This window comes from Sinohyriopsis cumingii, chromosome 18 (genome assembly GCF_028554795.1).
Source record: "Sinohyriopsis cumingii isolate HCF-2022 chromosome 18, ASM2855479v2, whole genome shotgun sequence".
Classification (NCBI taxonomy): domain Eukaryota; kingdom Metazoa; phylum Mollusca; class Bivalvia; order Unionida; family Unionidae; genus Sinohyriopsis; species Sinohyriopsis cumingii.
In genome coordinates, this window is record NC_142978.1 from 10023469 (window position 1) to 10045339 (window position 21871).

The 21871-nt window shown below is 35.4% G+C and overlaps 1 protein-coding gene across 1 annotated transcript in view; it reads right to left on the reverse strand.

The window, feature by feature from the left end:
• Positions 1–15660, reverse strand: part of LOC149776055 (uncharacterized) — a 28313-nt gene extending 12653 nt beyond the window's left edge. Inside the window, exon 1 of the mRNA XM_089940888.1 lies at positions 15383–15660. Coding sequence (XP_089797014.1) covers positions 15383–15602 — 220 coding nt within the window. The 5' untranslated portion in view covers positions 15603–15660. The remainder of the gene's footprint in view (positions 1–15382) is intronic.
• Positions 15661–21871: the final 6211 nt, after the last annotated feature.

Genomic DNA, 21871 nt, shown 5'->3' on the forward strand with positions numbered 1-21871 from the left:
ACTGGGAGAGCTGTGCAAACAACCGTTCCAGCTGGCGTCTAGCTGTCAGGCAGGGAGTTCAAAACGCAGAGGAAAAGAGAAGAATAAAGCAAGCTGAAAAGAGAGCTAAAAAGAAGGATAAGCAAAAGCGTACTTTGGAGCTATGCCATCGTCTCTCGTAGACGGACGGATGCCAAGAGAGCAAGAGATAAAATCATTTTGTCTTTAAAAATGTCTCAGACCACTTTGTATTGATCTCAAAATTTTAATTTATATATGTACTACACTAAAAACACTACTTTCCCATTTTAAACAGATTATAGATGGACTATAACCCAAACCAAGATCTAGATAACGCCAGTTCTCTCACAAAACTGGGGCGCAACTCAACAATGTAAACACACCACCTAACAGAGGACACAATCCGACTTTTGCAAAAGTCACTAAAAATAACAAACCTTAACAGGGAGTGGAAACCTGATCCCTTAGTGGTGACAAGGGTAGGTGAGTAAGATCCCAAGTTCAAGGCTGCATGGTCTAGAAATGGATAGTGCCCCCGGAGCTCTAAGAGAATAATCCATGAGGTATATGTCCACGTAGAATCCTATTCTGATTAGTTTTAAGTAGTGGTTGGGAGCAAAGAGTCCTCCCATCCAGAAACTACACCGGTATGTTAGTCAAAGGTTTTGCATTTCAGCTTCTCGAATGAATCCCCAGTGGAAAATCTTAATGTGTTACCTTAATCCACGTTATTTAGAAACACGAGTATTTTATAAAATGTCTTACCATCATGTTAGTGTCAGTCTGACTTCTGACTCCTGGTCAGATTAAAATACTACAATCCGCATCAGCAAAAAATATGGGACCACAATAACGCTAAAGCACAATCAAATCACAGGCGGTGAAAATAAACTGTCGTTGACATCACGTCAACTTAAACATCTCGATAAAGCCAGAAAACCAAAACCAGAATACGACTTGAACTTTTCGCTGGTGGTATGGCATTAAAAAAAAAGCAACGGGAAAGGGCTTAAGACCTCCAGGAACTCATCGAGAAAGAGGTCTGAGACTTCCAGGAACACTGCGTTGATTTCACCTTTGTCAAAGTTTGATTTCCTTTATGCTACTAAACAACTAAAAATAAAAAAAAAATTAGAGGTGTTTTTATGCGAGACCAATTATCACAACGACCAAACAATTTTGAAACCGGTATTATTAATCTCGATAACAGCACTGGACCTTGAACTAATTGATTATACGGGTTAGCTCCACCGCAGGAATTTATCAAGTATGTTACGCCATTACAAGTAAAAAATTAACCGATCCGCCAATAAGCGGCCGTGAAGCAATTGCTGTACTCAAGTCTGTATCAAAATCATCGTAGCCACCTCACAAAGTTGTGCACAATTATACAAGTCAACAGTTTGAGAAATCATTGATTTAGATCAGAAAGAAAAGAATAATGGTAGATATTTACAGAAGATCCAGCGGTGATACTACTAAGAGTAAAAAAGGTTCGACGAAATAGATTTGTCTAATTACCCGACTAAAGACGATCTTAATGATCTCATGAACCTCTCTGGGGTTGACCGAGATGAAGTTGTTGTTTTTCAGGATATATACGGCGTTTTGAAAACGAGCAATATCAAATGGAATGATATAGTTCGTAGAGTTCTCGGTGCTACCGCGGCTAACATCCCTGTGTTTGCTGGCGTCGGTAGAATCAGAGACTCAAATATATCATTTACAACCATCAGAAATGAAATTGCAAGAAGTGTTGCTAATCGTTTGAAGAATACCGGCGACACAGTGAAAGGTGAACTCAGTATGAATGAAAATAATATAGTAGTGCTCGGAAATCCAACATCTGACGAAAATGCCGCAACAAAAAACATGTAGACGTTACCTTCAGAACAGTAGATGGTAAATTATCCTCGTTGCGGCCAGAGTATGATGTTCACGTAAATATGTTCATGAGCACCTGCAGAAATTTTCAAACACTCAATAAAATCGCAAACGATTTCTTTGGCACCCCGTTGACCGCTGATGTAAAACTCTCTGATATCAACACGAATATTGAAACGATTAAAAACACACTAGAAGATGTCGTAAGTGGAATTCCTGATACCGTTAACAAAATTAATCTGATTAAAATTCCTCACAAACAGATCACCTATATAGCATACACTGTGTCATCGGGATTCTCGACATGGTCACAGCAAAATAATACTATCAAACTTACCGCAGAAGTCACTGGTGTGTACGGGTAGTCTGTGTTCAGCGCTGCAAAATTTAGTATATATACGACATATACGTGTCAGCATTCAACCGATAAGTTTTCCGGGATTGTGTCTGTTGTGTTAAATAGCGGGAACGAAGAAATATTTAAACTGGAAGCAGCTGATAAGAAATAAACCGCAGCATCTTACTGGTGGTGTCTGGAATTTGTTGCTGAAACGCCTAAATTGGGTACTGTGTAAGGTATAATGGACGTTCAAAAATTTAGATATGATTAAGTACGTGAATGGCAAACAGCACTAAAAACCATCGTTGACAAGTATAGCGCGAACGTAATTAAAATACTGAAGACGTGTAGTTGCCATCGATGTCATTGTATACTCGGTATCTACACTCGTTGCGTCCACCGGGAAAGTGTTATCAGCGATAACCCCGCTAACGGTAGCAATAGCAACGATATGTTTCATCATCGGCGGCCATCGCTGGGGTTTTTATTATTATCCCGAAAAAGATATCCACGTGCACGAGTACTAAATTAAATGACTAAGTTGTGCAATTACACACGGCGTCGAAAGCGTACTCGAAATTATTGTCGCTGATATCATCAAGCCTTGACGATAAGACGATATCAGATTCTGAATTTGATATAATGGTTAAGACATGCAGTGAAGTAATTGATTTAGAAAACCGCCATTTGGAAATTGGAAATTTAATATTATAACAAAACTACTTCAGCAGATAGTCGCAAATACAACCCCGCGGAAAAAACACGATGATATCAGTAAGCTGAACAAACCCTGAATTTGGTATTAATTTTCCAACCAAGAATCCAGTAAAAGAAATCACCCTTGCGCAGTTGCGAGTATACTACAGTTGGCCAAATATCAGGTCAAAATCATTTGGCGGGCTACAATCGTTGGTATTTGCAAATAAAAATAAACCAGATGAAACATCTGACTGGGTAGTTGTTGAAATATCAACGGTGAGTTATCAAATCGAACAGATCAATGATGAATTCCAGCGCGGAATAAAAAATATTACCGGAAAGGAATCCAAGATAGCAATAACGGTTCATGAACCAACGCTGTCCTCTACGATAGAGATAAATTCGCCGGATTACGCCACTGATATTTATCAGTCATCTATCAGATCAGTGCTAGGATGGCCTGACGTTGCTCCACCACTGCCAGCACCGATATCTGAACGAAAACGGTCTGAGTTTACTTCAGACAAACAATCATACTGGGAAACTACCCCATCATACAAAGATCATTTACTTGCTATAAAAATGTAACGGTGTTGGATGCTACATTTGACCTCATTAATAAGGATCTTGTAAACTGGGATTTGATTTATGAACGATCCGCTGGTAGAGGATATAGATCTATAAGGACTCGCTTCGATGAAATTATTATATACGTTAGAATTATTAATCAAGAACATAAGAAAGAACGAGAAAAACTACAGCAAAGTTTAATTGAATATTATTTTGATATAGCAAGCTCACACAAGGAAATCATTAAACAAATAGAAATATTAAATCAGCTCGTATCTAATGTGGAATAGCTTAACCAAAGAGTAATTCAGGCAATAACTAATTATACTGACGACTTAAATCTCTTTAAACAACGATGTTTAAATGCATATTCGATAACAGAATCTTATCTACCAAATTATACATTTTCCGGGTATAACGCAGACGAACTAAAAATATCCGTGTAAGATATCATTGATGAGTTTTTTCCTAAAATACTCGCCGAGTGGAGAAAGATAACCCCGCCCCAGGATAATATTCTCTGGTACAATAATGGACAACACGGACAGGGCTGCCACGTTTCTCCGGGAATCGTAAATATACCCTCGACGATCGCGGTCAATCTTGTATGCGACGTAATTAATGGCAGCAAACACAGAAATATCAGCGCAGGCACACCAAGGATATATTCTGTATACTTTTATCCCGCAAGTTCCACCCGGATATTTGATGTGCAAGAACCAAATAACCCGGTCTGTCTACGATGCCATAATCCGTTATTATCAAGAATTAATTTTAGACTAACTGACCAGTCCGGCAACATGCTTGACCTACGATATGAAACGCTGAGTCTGAATTTATATGTGAAATCTATAAATCTACGATTTTCGAGGATTTTTAATCTCAAAAACCTACGAGTTTTGAGGATTTTTAATGGTAGAGTGTTGTCTCCCTTGATTTCAGCAAGGAAACATGTATATACTTTAAAAATGTCACTGACATGTAATACACGTTAAAAACAGCACAAAAAATAATCTCCGTCCTTGATTTTTATCCTTGACTCTGTCATCGGGGTGGATATTTTTTTTACTGAGAAATGGACTAATATCTGACATACTTTCACTTTCATTTTCGACGAATGAGTCTAACTTTCATTTTCATTGCCACTAACAGTTTCTGACATAAATTTTCTTAATTGTCTTATGCCAGTATTAATTGTCTCTTTTGCTTCGTATTCACGAGATAGTTCTCATCTACGTTTTTCGATTGGACGAGAGAGAGAGAGAGAGAGAGAGAGAGAGAGAGAGAGAGAGAGAGAGAGAGAGGAATTCCCTCATGTCATTTTCTTTTACTACGGCCGTTAGAATTTTTTTACGAATCGATATTCTGATGGTAACGTATATAACGTATATCCACCCTCCTCCTTACGTTCTTTAAATAGCAGAAATAATATCATTGATATTCATTATATACTTAATATACGTTTAAAAGAAAAATATTTTACTCTTATGTGAAAGCATAGGGTGCCATATGACATCCTAGCAAGTCCAGAATGGTGTTTTATTTTCATACCGAGAACGACACAAACCCATGTGAAATCATAGTGTGCCATATGACATCCTAGTAGGCTAAGTGGCACCCGAAGCACAACCCCCTATGTGAACACCTAGCCTGTCTAACAACAGTCTAGTAGGCTCAAGCGGGCGTGTTTCCAGTAAGGACGGCACAGTACATGTAATATATGCAAGGACGGCACAATCTCTCATGAAATCCCTAGATTGTCAAACAACATTCTAGCAGGCTCAAGAAGATATATTTACAGTAAACCTTAATTCCTTAGATTATCTAAGGAGGACGGCACAGTACATGTAGTATGTACAACGTTAATTAAGGACAGCACAACATACACTGGGATCCATTCTCTGCATTCAAAATAATTTTGCACATCCTCCCCTAAATCAACCCCGGGAGAGTGCAGAAGGCCTCCCATCACGTGGTAACATTGTGGGATGGTGTGTGCTTGTCTGTTGAAGATCGAGCAATCAGGAAAGGACTCCCAATAATTAAACGGGTCCTATAGCATATAAGCTAACTAATACGTGGAACTTCGAAAATAGCTGTTTGTATTTATATGTTTTCTTAAATATAATCGCAGAAAAAATACAGATGAACCAGGAAACCGGACGGATTCAGTAAAACGAGAATATTTTTTCTTAAAAATATATTATTTATCCTTAATGAACGATTACACCCACCTTTACTGGTAGTCCTTGATAGAAATCAACGGGAAGTAATGTTACAACGGAGATAACTGTCAGAACTTGAAATAGATACTTCCCTGAAATCTGATACCGATTGTTGTAAGACAGGCTGATTGTTGAGATAGGCCGTAGTTATTTACTTCCGTGTTCAATTTCGGTTTGTCGTATTAACATTACAGTATTAAAGATTGCTTTTTCCAAGTATTAGATTTTGTGACTTTAGGAATACATGACAAGAGCGAATTAATCACAAAAAATATTTATTTACTAGTCAATAATTTTTGTGCAATACATCACGTTGATTTATATCTGCCAGAGTCAAGGGGATTAACTCTATCAACCGCCTTACATATTCGAGGGGGAGTTATCTTCATTGATTTTATCTAACAGGATTGGAACATCAGAAAATGAAATCCATTTTCATACTTGTGTATAAAGCTGATGTTTGTATTTGATCTGCAACACGTTGTACCCGATGTTGGTGGATACCGAAATACTTGCCAGCCACGGTCCTTGACTGAAATTTTATTTCTACATCGGTCTCAATATTGACAGATTTGACGGCTCTCTTTGCAATAGTCTTACTTTTTCTGGCCTTTCGACCTGCAGAATGCTCGCTCTGTGTGATAGGTTGAAGGTTATCCAAAGTATTTTTGATCCGGGTCAATATGATCGATCACAAGACCGTCTTTTATCACCACAAAGAAACATTCGAATATAAATTTATGACAGAGATAATTGTTCAGGGCAGTGAACATGAGATAACAAGTATTATTGACAAAACCGACTCTTTTCTTCAGCTGACAGTGTCTGATTACACCATCATGGGATGTTTCATAATTCTTGATGATAGGATGTTTGTCAAATTCTTTTTGCTCCATTTATATATGATATAATTTGTCTAAATTATAATTTGGCTTTGAATCTAGCTATATAATCTTCGGGGGTTCTTATAGCCGTATCAAGGACAATGTCTTTTTATCATAATAACACCACACCGTAAACAAGGCTTGGACCAAGATTTCCCCTTCTCACGCTTTGCAAATGTTGTCCCTACCATCAACCACTTGAACTGATTTCTTATTTGGGCCATCATATATATAATATATTGTATTTAAATGATTTTCTAAAATATAATATGGAAGAGTATGAGAGATTATCTACAATCAAGCCTTGGAAAACTTCGTTTCCTGAATCCAGATTCGATCTTGACAGTATAACTCCTTACTTGCGGAGACGAGCTTTGGCTGATCCGACGAATAATCTGATTAATATTATTCGGAATGCTAAAAAAGAATTTCGCGACGATGGGGAATCTCACACGTAGTCGACATTCAAAATTATACGCAATGACAAAGTCATCGATGAAGTCATTGATGCTACAATGAATGATGAGCGAGAGAAAACAATTATCGATTATCTCAACAATCAGAAATATTTTTTTTTCAGAATAAACTTTTGTTGTATTATAAGAAACAGATTCCGCTGTGTGGATTATCCGTGACAAACTTGACCATGTCCTTGCTAATGGAAAAACCGCTGCGCTAAGTCAAAATACCAATCCAGGAATGCTGACTGGAATTGACAGACCATATTAAGCTCGAGCGTATCCTATGATCGCGGTTATTTATGGAATCTATCAGCTAAATGATAACCCCAACATTAATGATCTTGCGCCAAATAGATTTTCATCCTTGAAAGAGTCAAGGCTGAATCGTGTAGCCGAACGAATAATCGAACATTTTACAAACGCGATGCGTGGAAATGGGTTAACGGATCTACGACGTGAAAAAATAAACAAATGGGCCGAATCGGTCAAGGATACCGGAGCTACAATAAATAATGTCGCCGATGTAGGAAATGAATTTAAATTTCCAATAAAGTAGCAATGATAATCCGAGAGATTTTGTACGAATCAAAGAATAAATCGAGAGGATCCCCCATTTAAATTATTGATCATAATGCGCACGCGTGGACCAACGCAGTCACAATATTTCCACGGGATCGAACCGTAAGATTTGACTGCTGAGACATTTTTGATTTTTTTGACGAAATAAGTAAAACCAATTATGTGTCAATATGGCTATTTCAGAGTTCTGATGATGACAAATATAATCAATTTGTACGACCCAACGGCGAAATATATCGTAAATAATCTCTTCATGAAGAAATGAAACATCGTGCACATACATTTTCAACAGAGAATATCTAGCAATTACTAAATAATTGTTTTACAGTTCCATCAGTTGCTGATGACTTTGCAAGAGAGAAAAATTCTTGGAAGCCAACACGATTTGAATTTCTCGAAGACGTACAACTAAGTTGCTGTGAATACGGACACGGTGAATTGTGGAATACCAAGTATGATCACAACGACGCTATCTCGGTTGATATGGTCGCGTGTTTTCCGGGAAGTTTTCTCGGCTACAGAGAAAGTTCGGGATATTTTAAAAGATTTGAACACCCCACAAACGAGATGACAAGAGTATCGATAAATGGACCACTACCTGATTTTACTCTGACCGGATTCGCCAGTATTGCATCTCCGCACGGGTGGCTAAATAATTTTGTAGATTATTACGAGGAGACAACTGATGATCATAGATCTCTTGATGTATAATTAAGTGAGTTTAAAAAATTAATCAGACTACAACTGAATAATATTCAATGTGAAATAATGCGTAAAATAATTTCAGAAACTTCTATGAACGACTTTTGCAAACGTGGAAACCAAATGATTTAATAGTGGCAAGTAGAAAGATAGTTCGTGATACACTTCAACAGTGGTTATTTCAGTTGCATAAAGAAAAGTTTTCAGATCTACGTGTACTATTGTGTTATAGACCAGTTGATGCACGACGACAGAACCCGGACAGAGAGAGAAACAGAATCTCTTATTAAATGATGTTATCGAAGTTGATATCAGTGTTGTTGAGGATGCTCTATACGCTGATAAATCTTCGTGGACGTTAGGATACGCGATGCCAATTCACTCATCTCAGGGGTTAACCATCTCTGATACTCGAGTTTGGATTTTTAACGATCGTGTCTAGTCGTCAAACTTAATTTATCTTGCAGTGTCTCGAGTCAGAAGAATATCTCAGCTGCGGAGACTTGTCATAGACGTTACAAAAACCATCAATGATGTCATCGATGACAGTGATATAGTAAGAAAAAAAATAGGTGGTTATAAACAAAGTGACAACAAAAAAAAAAAAAAAAAAAAAATAGACTTTGATCTCGATGTTGAATTTGTCATAGCACCAACAAAAAAAAAATCATTGTGCAAGTTGTAATTGTATAATGTTGTGGCGATATTCAAATAATGAACCAAGACAATTTACCGTGGATACAAAAGATAGTAGTATTAGTCATACACGCGAAAATGTGATGTTGACCTGTCTTGAATGTAATCCACGTAGGGGTTCTAGTTAAGTGATCGCGGTGGTAATTGCGCGTCTTTAGGAATTACTTGTAATTGTTCACGTGTAAATCCACGTTGAGGAGCAGTTGAATCTAGTCTGTAGATTGCAGGTCTACCCGTAGATGTGACCACGTTGGAAATTTTGTTTGTGGTAATACTCCAGATAGGATCAGTCGCTCTTTTTTTACCACCTTCAAGTTCACCGGGTTCATATAAATATCTTGCAGTCACATTGCCCAGTATTGGTTGTTTTGAAAAATAATGTCGTTGTACTGGTATGTGTTGCTTTTTTGTGATCGCGCTAATAGGTTTCATGGCAGTTGTTCGAGTAATTTCATTATTTAACGCAGCTATCACACTTGGCAATCTTGCAATCCATTCGCGAGATCTTTTGTCTTGAATTATTTCCTTTGCGTATTGATATCCAAATAACCGCATAGCAAGTGTTCGATTAAATCGTTCAACAATTGCCTGATCACGATGAATTGCAGTATGTCCTCGTCTGATTTTGACATTATGTTTCTTCATCAGCGATGATACTACGCCCTGAAATTCTCTGCCGGGATTAACTTGTAGCAGCTGTGGCCATCCTACACCACCTTGTGGTCCAGGTCTACGGCGATAAATTCGTTCAAACGCAGAGGCTACTTCAGTCGCTGTCTTTGTTGATAACGGATCTGCTTCCTTGTATCTACTTGCAACATCAACGACTGTTCACGCGTATTTTTACGTTAATCGGTGTCTTCAAATTTTGATAGTATTATGTGGTAAAAAGAAAATATCAGCCTGATGAACTTCATTTGGCACACTAACATCGTTTAAGTGGATGTTGATAAATTTGCCATATTGCCTGTCTTGCTAACCATTTTTCAGCAGCAACACGTGTATTATTTTGCTTCAGTGAGTTTACTAATCGCTGCTCTACCACTCCAGTATAATCTTGGGCTATAATAAATCGACTCCATTATGATAATAATCGGTTGATTAATTACCAGCTCCTAATGCAAGCTTACCCTTCGTTGCAGATCTCACCAACCAGTTAGCTAATGATTCTTTGAAAGATTTATTTTTTATGGAATTTAGCGCATGAATTAATTTTACATCTGCGATATGTCTGTCTTGTAGGTTTTTACTTTTATAAGCTACATCATGAGCGTGACACGCTTTATCAATAGCATTTACTGGATATTCACCTGGTTTTGGTTGATCATGGTTATCAAGCCTGATATCAAGTCGACTACCAGGAACGCATTAATTATATCCTGGAAGACGTTTTTCTCCTGGATATTTCGCCCATGGTGTTCCTGGTAACTTTGTTATCTGGGCGTCAATATCACCTTCTCTTTTTTGTACAGTTTGGATTAGAAATACATTTAAATTTCTTTGTACCACATTGTTCACACTTACCTGTAACTACCGATCTATTATTTTTTGTTGTAATAGTTGTTAGTCCACTTGATGGAGTACGCGCCCTGCATTGCACTCAATATAAATCCGTATTATTTATTATATTTCTGCAACATGGATGTAATTGATTTATCATCAACGAAAAAACAAGAGCCGGTCAAGCATCATGATGCGCTACCAAATTATATTCGAATGATTATTACTGGGCCATCCGGGTCTGGTAAAACGCAACTATTACTTAAGGTGATAATGAGGTGGTTGAAATGGGACAATTTGTATTTAGTAGCTTCGTCTGTAGCTGATCAGCGATGCTACGATGTGCTTAAAGATTTTAATGAAAATGCAGAGTTGTTAAATGAAAACGGTGATGATGTTATTGAATTTATTACTGATATCGATGAAGCGCCATCTGTAGATGATATTGATAGGTTTATTAATAATTTAGTTGTGTATGATGATGTAATGCTGGACAAACAGTCGAATCCAGCTAGAATATTCTCGCGCGGAAGACACAAAAACCAGGTGTGATTTATGTTACTCAACGGGATACACAAATAACTAAAGTGATCAGGGATAACTGTAATATTCTTGCCGTGTTTAACGGAGTTGATACACATACTCTGCGAAATATTCATCAGACTTGGTGTAGCGGTGATATGGATATAATTAAGCTTTACTATTTGAGTAAAACACAGCATTCTTTCGTTGTGAAATCACTGTGAATCATTCACCCCTTGTCCTTGTACTGCGTAAAGTCATTTATTTGTATTTTCATTGTTTAGTTCGTGCAGATAATGTTAATTGATCCAATATTTGGATATTATATATGCACACATTAATCATAATTATTTTCTCATTCAAGTCATTCATCATTAAACATTGTATTTGTGTCACCATCAAACGTGTTCTGTTGTAAATCCGAAATCCCACCCGGTTATCTTGTTACAGTGTTACGTGGTAGATTTGTCATATGAAGAATTATGTGAGCTCTAACAGATTCTTACAAATAAATTGCTACGTAGGTTATTACCAGCATGTTTACTAAAAAAAAAGAACTATACAATGACAAATCAGCCAGACTTTATCGTTTTTAGTCGTGGTTACAAAGTAACCATCCTTATTATTAGCCCGTTGTATTTATTCCAAACAATAGCAACATATGCATTACCATTCCATTACCCTATTATAAACAATGTAAAACCTTAAGGCTTATTAAATTTGTACCTTTCATTTTCTTTAAAACGTAAGCAACCATACTTATAATTACTACAATTTTACTATAAATACTTTGACATAAAAAGTACATCGGTGTTGTGCATCGAACAGTCATTTTCGGATAGAATTTTATGTCATATCCAAAGTTTGAGATAGAGAGATTATGCAATTTGGGGGGAGATTTCCATTGCAGTTTTCACAAAAATCAGAGTCAATACTTGCAGGACTAGGCTGTAGTTTAAATGGGTATGTCAGTGTTTATATTTCCGAGATCACTGTAACCCACTGTTTTAGAGAGAGATTACAAAATGTATATGCATGTATGTTTTAACATCATATCAATACTTGAAGATAAAAACAAACCTCAAGACATAGTCACTTAAGCATTTTGGTATACTCTCCATCAAAATAGTTGTTTTTACAATTGAACTTCAAAAACATGTCACAAACGTCCATTCCGAGATCGTTAGTAGAGATATTACACCCAAAACGAGAACTCGTATCGAAATGAAAGAAAAAGAATTACACATTGCAATAAGAGAAGATTCTGATCATACTTTTAAAAAAAACGTCTTATATACAACCGATAGGGGACATCGCTAAGATATTAATCACTTCTTTAAAGGGACTTTTATTTTATATTTATCATACTTCGAACATAAAATGCTTGACGGGAAACCTGTTGGCATGAACATAATTCGATACAATTTTGAACTTTATCTTGCGTATATAATTGTAAAGTGTATTATGGCAAAATACCTGTTTTATCAGAAGCTAATATTAATTACGCTTTTCGGACCAAAAGAGCAAAAGATATTTGTCTCAGCCAACGGCGAATTTAAATGTGGATTCATACTTTGTAGCTCTGGGGGAAAGAGCAAAGAGATTATTAGGATTGATAGGTAGCGCGTGAAACCTTGACATTAATTGACTTAAAATTTACCCGTGTACTGCTAGCTCATTTGGTTATTGTTTTCACCGGCACATATGCTTTTTTATTCTGACCTCGCCTAGGCGAAAACCAACAGTTACATTTGGCATACAAAGGGGCAAAAGGTGGTTACATTTTTCATATCTTGTACGCACTTAACCTGCAACAGTTCACTTCATAATTATGCAATCAAAACAATACCCGTAATTTAACATAATGCCCGGAAGATTGGTCGTTTTCTATCTTGTTTGTTATGTCATACTTCAACACAATACGTACAATGGCCACTTTTAATACATCTCTATCTCTGTTACATATACCCATACACACCCACGCCCATTCCCCCTCTATACATTAAGAATATATATCGTCCGGAAGGAAAACTGATTTCCGTCCCAGTCTTACAACCTTTCAATTATCAACTTTTACCAGTGTCTTCTAATTAGTCTTATTCTACTTTTGCAGTTTATCACACAATTTTGTAAGAAAATCCGTGTTTCACATATGGAATGGCACAATTCTTGAAATTGGGTAAACATGTGCAGATTATAATATTTTAATAAATATGTCGGACTGGATATTATAAGGCTGATATAGAGATTCACACACACACACACACACACACACACACACACACACACATTCTGTCTCCCTCTACTCCCCTGGCAAAGAAAATGGAATTTTTTAAAGGTATGCCATAGTTATCGGCAGAGAAATTCTTAAACTCACATTCCCGCTCAATAGTTTTCTTGATCAACAGGACTCATGTTTTGTCCACTTTGTGCAAATGATACATGTAGATGGTGGCATATATGCTAAAATTTTAATGTAGTTTTTCTGATACAAAATTTAGTGAAAATTCAATTTGTTTCAGTTGCAAACATTCCAGAAATAGTATTTTCGTCCTGTTATTTATATGTTTTATGAAAATCTAAATGCATTTCATCAAAAAACGATATCATTATTTTATCGCTCATGACATATATGATAGGTCTGCGTTTGTGAATTCACTGAAATTATTGTTTCAATCTTGTAAGTCAGAGTCTAGCCTTGTTTTGTGATTTCCTTCGGAAATAGGATTGTTTGAGACCGCATGTTGTTGGTCAGGATCGCAAAGTAACGAACAACTGCTTATACACGACGCGTTCATGTAAACAAACGTCTCGAAAGGGCAAATGAGGAAATATGTAATATTTTGTCACTGAGGAATGTATTCGTTTTTATTTTTACTCTCAAATTATGCTATTGTGTGCAATATATCTTTGCTGCGTTTCGATAAAAGCTGTCTCATTCCTATTGGTTATTTGCTTAGTTTCTGTGTATATTTGTGTTAAACGCAGCAAATATACGTACCCTGTTAGAAAATAAACATGACTTGTAAAACAAAACAAACGCTCTCAATTTTTGAAGCAAATATCTGGTATTTCATTCTGCAGAGCAGGTTGATATCCACAATGGAGAACTTGCAGCCCAACTTCATATTTTTCATAGAAAAGCTAAACCCATATGTTTAAGCTATTTGCATTGTATTCTGGTGCAAGTGGCACTGAAATGGACATGTTTATTTATCAAAGACAACATTTAATTTCTTTCCCGTTAGTCTCCTTTGAAAGCCATTATAACTATCATGGTACGGCATATCATACAGATCACCCGGGAACCGTACGGCTGATTTTTCATGGTTCAAAACACATCACCTAAATTGCGGTAGGATGAAATGCCTTTAACCAATCTGACCTGAGATTTGCTATTTTTGCCCTAGCTTATATCAAAAGCTGATTTATCTCTCATAACCTTCCTAGTAGTGATGAGAAGGAATTTTTCTACCTACAATAGCCGTTTTGAGAAAACTATTTAAACGTTATAAGAAGTTATCACTTCTGCCAAAATAAGGAAACATTGAAACAGATCCGTGATAGGATACAATTATCAATGAAAAATAATGGCTAAATTTTGAACAGACAATACCTTATTTATCATAAATTTCAATCCTGAATTTTAATTCAGCTTCTTAAAATCCACTATACACCTAATTGAAAAGGTCCATGCATCTCCTTGCTGCCATTGTGGGATTCTTAACCGGTTTTGAAATTTGTCAAAAAAAGTCAACCTAGAGGTATGTTTACTACTTTCATCTTTCAAAACAAAATTAGCTTACCAGCGTGTGCCCATCCACGCTTCGTATGTTTTGTAGATAAATGTAGCTCACCATGTTTAAATATGGCCATATATCTTTAGAAAATGTGGTCAGAAATAAATGTTACTAGACTGTACTAACGGTCATACCTAATCACGGATGCTAACCATTCATTTAACAATTAAATTAATCAATGAAATTCACCTTTAAAATGCTTATAAATAGTCTAGATGCAGAACACTTATATGGCATGGAGTTCTTGTGTGTAATTATGTAATTTTTAACCTCTTAAATATTTTAAGCACTTGCTAGATTTGCTCTCTATCATTTATTTTAGACCATATATTCTAAAATTCAAGCCTTTATTTTAATTATAGTCAGACAGGTTATCTTTCGAAACAATAAATAGTGGGGGTCGCATTTTGATGAGCTACGAATTTTTGAAGAAATAAAAATCATTGATGGTCGCAGGTTGGTTAGATAGGATTTTAAAATACCAATTGATCGAATCAATTAAAAAAATGTGAATACGTACCTCTTGATACATTTTCTATCGTTTTCAGTTGGTCTTGAAAATGCATCATGCTAGCTTCCATTTCTCTTTGCATGAATTCAACCTTTAGAAGTCTTTCTAACAGTTTGTATTCATAGTCAAATCTTGGGCAGTCGTGAGAAGCGTCCGTCGATTGGACCTGGTGCATTTGCACGCTGATAACAAGCAACACAAAGAAAAGATTCTGAGGAACAAACATCATTAAAGTATATAATGTACAGGAAAGTCTAAAAGAACATTATGTGTGGTTCTGAAGGAGACGCTGGCTTTTGAGCCATAAACTATCTCAGGTTTTATCTCTTTCCTAATTACATACTTAGTTAAATATGTTCCCAATTACCAATGGTAATTTATTAATTCCTCAGTTGTCTGCTCAAATTTCAACATCGTACACACATTAAAAAGGGATATGCACTTTATTAATTGATTGCCAATTTCTATCAGATTAGTGTATATCGTTGTTGCTCATTCTTTTCATTATATATTGCTTAACACGCAGGCTTAGGTAAATTGGAGTTGTGTTACCAAAATACTTTATTTACACAAGAATTTGATACGTGGAAAACGATGATTGTATTGTAAATGCTGTACATTTTGCTTGTTATGGTGAATAAACTTATAGAACGATTAGAGTATTATTATTCATAATAATGGATTTGCGAAAACGTTTCATTTACAGAATGAATGCGTAGCAGTATGGTTTTCTAACACTAGCACTTTTTTTCAAATTGAACCTAAACGTACACTCAAATTTACAAACGAGCTGACAAAGTCGGGGCACTTTTGTTAGCAAGAACGTGCACAATAATGGACATTGTGCAGAATGGTCATAGACGTGAATGTAAAATAGGCATATAAGACTAAACTGGTTTTGCATACTACAAATATTTTGGATGATGTGATGTAAGATATCATATAAATTTAAGTATTATTGCTATTTTCCAAATGTACGCATGAATAAATCCATGAATGAACATATTATTTAATATTACTTAGGTACCAGCGAAGTTATTTCAACCTACATCAAAGAAATAATTAATATGATTTCGGATTGTTACATCACTTATTCATGTAATTTTGTATGTTTAATTCGTTTTTTATATTGTATGTTCTCTTTCTTTTTGAAGACTGTTGGATCTAAAATACATGCACCGACTTCAGTTGTTTTTTTCATGACTGTTCTTCTTTTTATGCGATGATGATGATGATGATGATAGTGAAAATGATGAACAATGATGCTTTTGAAGATGGCAATCTTTATTTGCATTAAAATATATCCTGTTTTTAGTTGTTTTTATTGCTGATTATTAATGTACAATGCGGTGGTGTAGCTGCTGGTTGCTGTCGATGGTATTTTCGTTGATTTTTTTAAGCAGTTAATTAAATTAACAAATCTAACATCGGTTTCAGCAAAGGAAAGCTCCAATGTGAGTACAAACTGCATGTAGACTTAGACAGACGTATCATTTCCCAGCTTGTGTCAAGTTAGCCATGTACGGATAGGTAGAAGCATTAATTCTTTGTATAAGGTATGTGAAGCAGATAATACTTTTAGGAGTTTCAACAGCTGATTGGTTAAGGTATACTGACACCTGACTATTCAGAAAAGGGAAACTATTTGTTTTACAGATTTTACAGATTATTTAAGTACGTTTTTGGCGTAATTCCCTTACTTGATATTTTCCTCCCTATAAAGTTTTTGCATAAGAGAAGTTTAATCACTACAATCTGCTAGAAATCCCAGTCATTATTGTCATATATATATATATATATATATATATATATATATATATATATATATATATATATATATATATATATATATATATATATATATATGTATGTATATATATCTATATATATATATATATGTATGTATATATATCTATATATATATATATATATATATATATATATATATATATATATATATATATATATATATATATATATATATATATATATATATCGTTGGTTCAATATTCACTAAAACCCATTTATCAATTACTTCTGGATAAAGGTCTGTAGCAACACAGCATAAATAATAATTTCTAACTGCACTACTTTTAGGCCTTCAGGCAAAAGTATCTCGCTTGTAAATAAAATTATGTTGCTAGATAATAGATCGAGTCAATACATAGTTTGATCTCACCAGCGATTTATTTTTAAAATGAAAATTATGTAATTGTATAATCTGTAACTGTTATAATTTAAAGAAAGAAAATAGAGCAGTATAGACCTAGGATTCATACCTAAATGATATTCATGCTCTAAAAATGCTTATGAACACATATACAACGAATTTATAAGTGAATTTCCTTCATGAACTTTAACATACACTTGATAATACGGATGGAAACAGCACCGTAATTAAGGAGCCGCCTTTGGGTTCGTTATACATCTGTTGTACTGTATTCGAGTTATGCAATTAATTGTTCTATTTTGAGATTTGGTTTTTATTTGAAATGTCTAAACAATAAATATATAATATTTGTCTCATAAATATTCATTTTCCAAAGAGCAATCTACTCCAGAAATATGTCAAGAATTATTAAAATGTCTTTGAAAACACCTAAATGGAGAAATAAATCACACAAACGCCATTGAAACAAAACTAGTTTCATGACTTTTTCACGTTATTTACTATTACTTACTAATCACTATACTCTCCATAATGTAATTCAATTCAAAAGAGCATAAACAGGTCAAGTCTACCAGATGCAATTTATCTTAGAAGCAAAATTTATGTTATAGTTTCCTAATATATATTAAAGGTAAACGGAATTTTATGAAAGAAGACGCCATGCGGAGCATAATCTCCACTCAAAAGGAATTAATGCAATCAGCGAATGTGCTGGATTGGGATAAGGAATTTTCACCTTAAAAGCTACAGTTCGTGGGCATGGTTTAGAGAGTAATATTCCATTATCCAATACCATTACATAATTTTATTCTCGGTGACTGGTATAAAAGATGACTCCTTTGACATACATACAGTGCTAAAAATCTATTGCGTTTAATGAAAACATGTTTGAAAAGTGATGATTTATTTAACATACAAACATGATGTTTGACCTCATAGATTTGAATGGAGAACATAAATAAATGTTAAATTCAGTAATTAAACCAATAAAAAAGAGAAACGTGCGACGTTACGAACATGATTTCTTTTCCAAAGGTCAACAAATTAGTTTAATAAGTAAGCGTGGTTGGATAGAAAAATCCAGCATGAATGTTGAAACAATCGAAAGGTATATAATGTTATAGTTAGAACTAACCCACTCTTTACTCGAGGCCTGTTTCTAAACGATTAAAAGGATGGAAGAGTATCAGTGTTAAAACCATGCACACTGCAATAACCGACTTTCTGGTTACCTTAAAATCAGTCTAGCTACTATAAATACATGTATAGGTTTGTATTGTTACGGGCACACTAGCTGTCGGATTTCTTAATATTTAAAATAAAGCAGGCAGTATTGGGTTTTAAAAAAATATGTATGCTTTTATAGCTGACCGCTCTTTACCCAATTTCGAATAGCTTCAAATATATAAAAAATAGATTTCGATAAGCATATCCTATAACTAATCCGATGGGGACACTATTTCTGAATACATAAAACAATCGAGATGTATTAGAGTTCAAACAAAAGATATGTAAATCTATTATAGACGCGCTTCAAAAAGTGGAACAAGAAAGTCATTATTTCCATGTAAAAAGCCGGATGTTAACTCGATCGCTAAAAGCAAGGAAAGAGTATCCGATTCCAAAACAACCATAATCCAATAATTGATTCACTGATAAACCTATTTATGTCTGCTTTGATTAACGGAAATGATATAATCGCATAAAAGCGGCCTCTCTGTTTACCCTAACGGCTTAAAACACTCACTTTCTTTTAAAGAGTATCATACTTCAAACAAAAGTATATACTTGCTGATCCACACTTTGTACACAGCTTTTTACATCTTCTAATTTGGAAAGAAAATCAAGTGACAAACAAACATCGTACTTGCTACAACAGTACCGCTAGTTACCCTTCATTTTGCTTGCTTTAAAATCCTGGATGATAATCGGCTTCTTAACAAAACAATACGCTGTTAAAAATGTACCTATTATACCGAACGTTTTAATACTTAATACAGTTGAATGGTATCAAGTTTTTATAACAACTACATTACGATGCAATTACACCACTGAGGGGCCCCGAGTGGCCGAGTGGTCTAAAGCGCTCACCGTTCCGGATCACTGCCATCTCACCTCTCTCTGCGTGGGTTCGAGTCCAAGGCTCGGCTAGCGTAGGTACGTGGGAAAGCCTGCCAGTAGCTTCTCGTGGTTTGGTGGTTCTTCCCTGGGTTTTCCATGGTTCTTCCTCCACCAGTTATACTGGCCGCCATGTATAGCCTATCTTGTGATGAAAAATGGCGTTAAACCCTAGAACAACAACAACAACAACAACAACTACACCGCTGTGTTTCGTTTTTCTGATTACCGTAAATAACACAAACTTATCCGGGTTCAAACTAAACATGTATGCGGCTATAAATGGTCTTCAAATGACAGGAGAGGATCGGGTTTCAAACTGCATAACACATAATGTCTGATAATGACTTGATCGCTACCCAAGTTAAGGATACTTCAGAACAATGGGAATAAGCATATTGCAATATTTACATACTGCGGGAGGTCGCGGGTAGGAATCCTGGCTGAATCATATCAAAGACTTCTAAAAATGGTACGACCAGCTGCCTCTCTTGCCGCTCAGCATTAATAGTTAGTATTAGGACTGGTCGGCCTGGTGAAAGAATAATGTGACTGGGTGGGACATCATGTTACATGAATGTGGAATGATGACCCAGTGCTAGGCATCGCTATAAATGGACACACTGCAGATACTGTAGCGATATGACTGAAAAATTGTTAAATCTATGTTAAAATTAAAAACAAAATCACACACATACTGTTTACCTAGTTTCTAAATGATTGTATTGTCCGTGGCACACAATAAAGTTGTGTCACGCTTCCCTCCTCTTCCCTTTATTGCAATAACTCAAGTATTTGATTTTGTTTGCGCATGTTTGGTACTTTAGCTCATGTTTTTGGTCATCCTGTGACAAAAGATACGTAGATCCAGACAAAGCTGAGGTTAGGGTGTCTTCTGGCATTTGTGAGGGGGAAAACGATTCCTCCTAAATCACCATTGAGGTGTTTTGGACAATGTCTTTCAGCAGAATGCTAAACTTGAATCCAATGTTTTTATAAATTATTAGAAAACAGAAAAAACAATTTGAAACGGAACTAATTGTCTGGTCAAAGGGCCACAACACACCGTAGTTTATTTTTGTTGCGGAACTGTTTTCATGAATATAAGGAAACCTTTCTTTAATGCATTTACCGGAAACAAAAAACTATTAGGAAAGGTGTTTCATAAAGAAGGCGGTAAATAACAAAAACGATTACCGGTCCTAAAGGCTTATTTAAGGTTTGCTACGTAGACGCATGCTTGGGTGTGTCTAGTATATAAAACATATGCACCGTTCCATCAGATACATTTGATCCAAATAGGACTTACTCTCAAAAGGACAATAAGTCCGTTAACCACTATTTTCCATAATTGTTGTGCCACTGCCAGCCGCCCTTCTGCATACGATACTGGCCCAAGGCAATCTATCAATAGGGACTGATAAATCTTGTCTTTTTAATCTTGACAGAGAAATTCAGTTAAAATCCACCAATAAACCATTATATTTAAACAGCGCATTTAGAAACAATAAAACCTAGCAGTTTATAAGCTTTTACAAGTCAATTTCCTGTTCCTATTTGATATTACAAGACATATTCGAGTTGGTAAGTTTTTCTCTCTCTTGTCATGCAACCTCTAGAAGTTTCTTTTCAACAAACAAACAGGTCTATGCATAACACATAACTGCATAAAAGATAAATTTCCTACTAGATACATCATGTCAAATTGAGCAGATATTTAATGTAATATAGGAATAAGTAACAAACTGTGTTGGCTTCAAAGCTCTTACTATGGCTGTTATATATTTAACTGTTAGAGAATTTTTGTATTTTACTATCTGTGTAATCAGTACTGATCATTTGCTTAGTTGCCTTGTTTGTTTCATTTATATTCATAGAATAAGCGATATTGGGATAGACAACTGCTTATGAAATGGAAAAATATCTGCCATAGACACAAAGCAAAGTGTTCTGCGCATATTTTAATCTTCAAACAAAAATATTCAATACACGTGATCAATTTCTTCCTTCCTACCACGGGGATCGTTTTAGTTTGATTCTTCATTGTTGTGATCTGGCCATCTGTTCCAACAATTAAGTCTAATTATTAAAAGGGATTCTCGTTTCACTCCTCGTTGTCTTCTCCAGGTCATTTGTGTTGAAAACATTTGTCTACGTAAACAAATAATTGCCAAGTCTAGTTTCACCTTTCAGCAATTATCGTTTTGCTT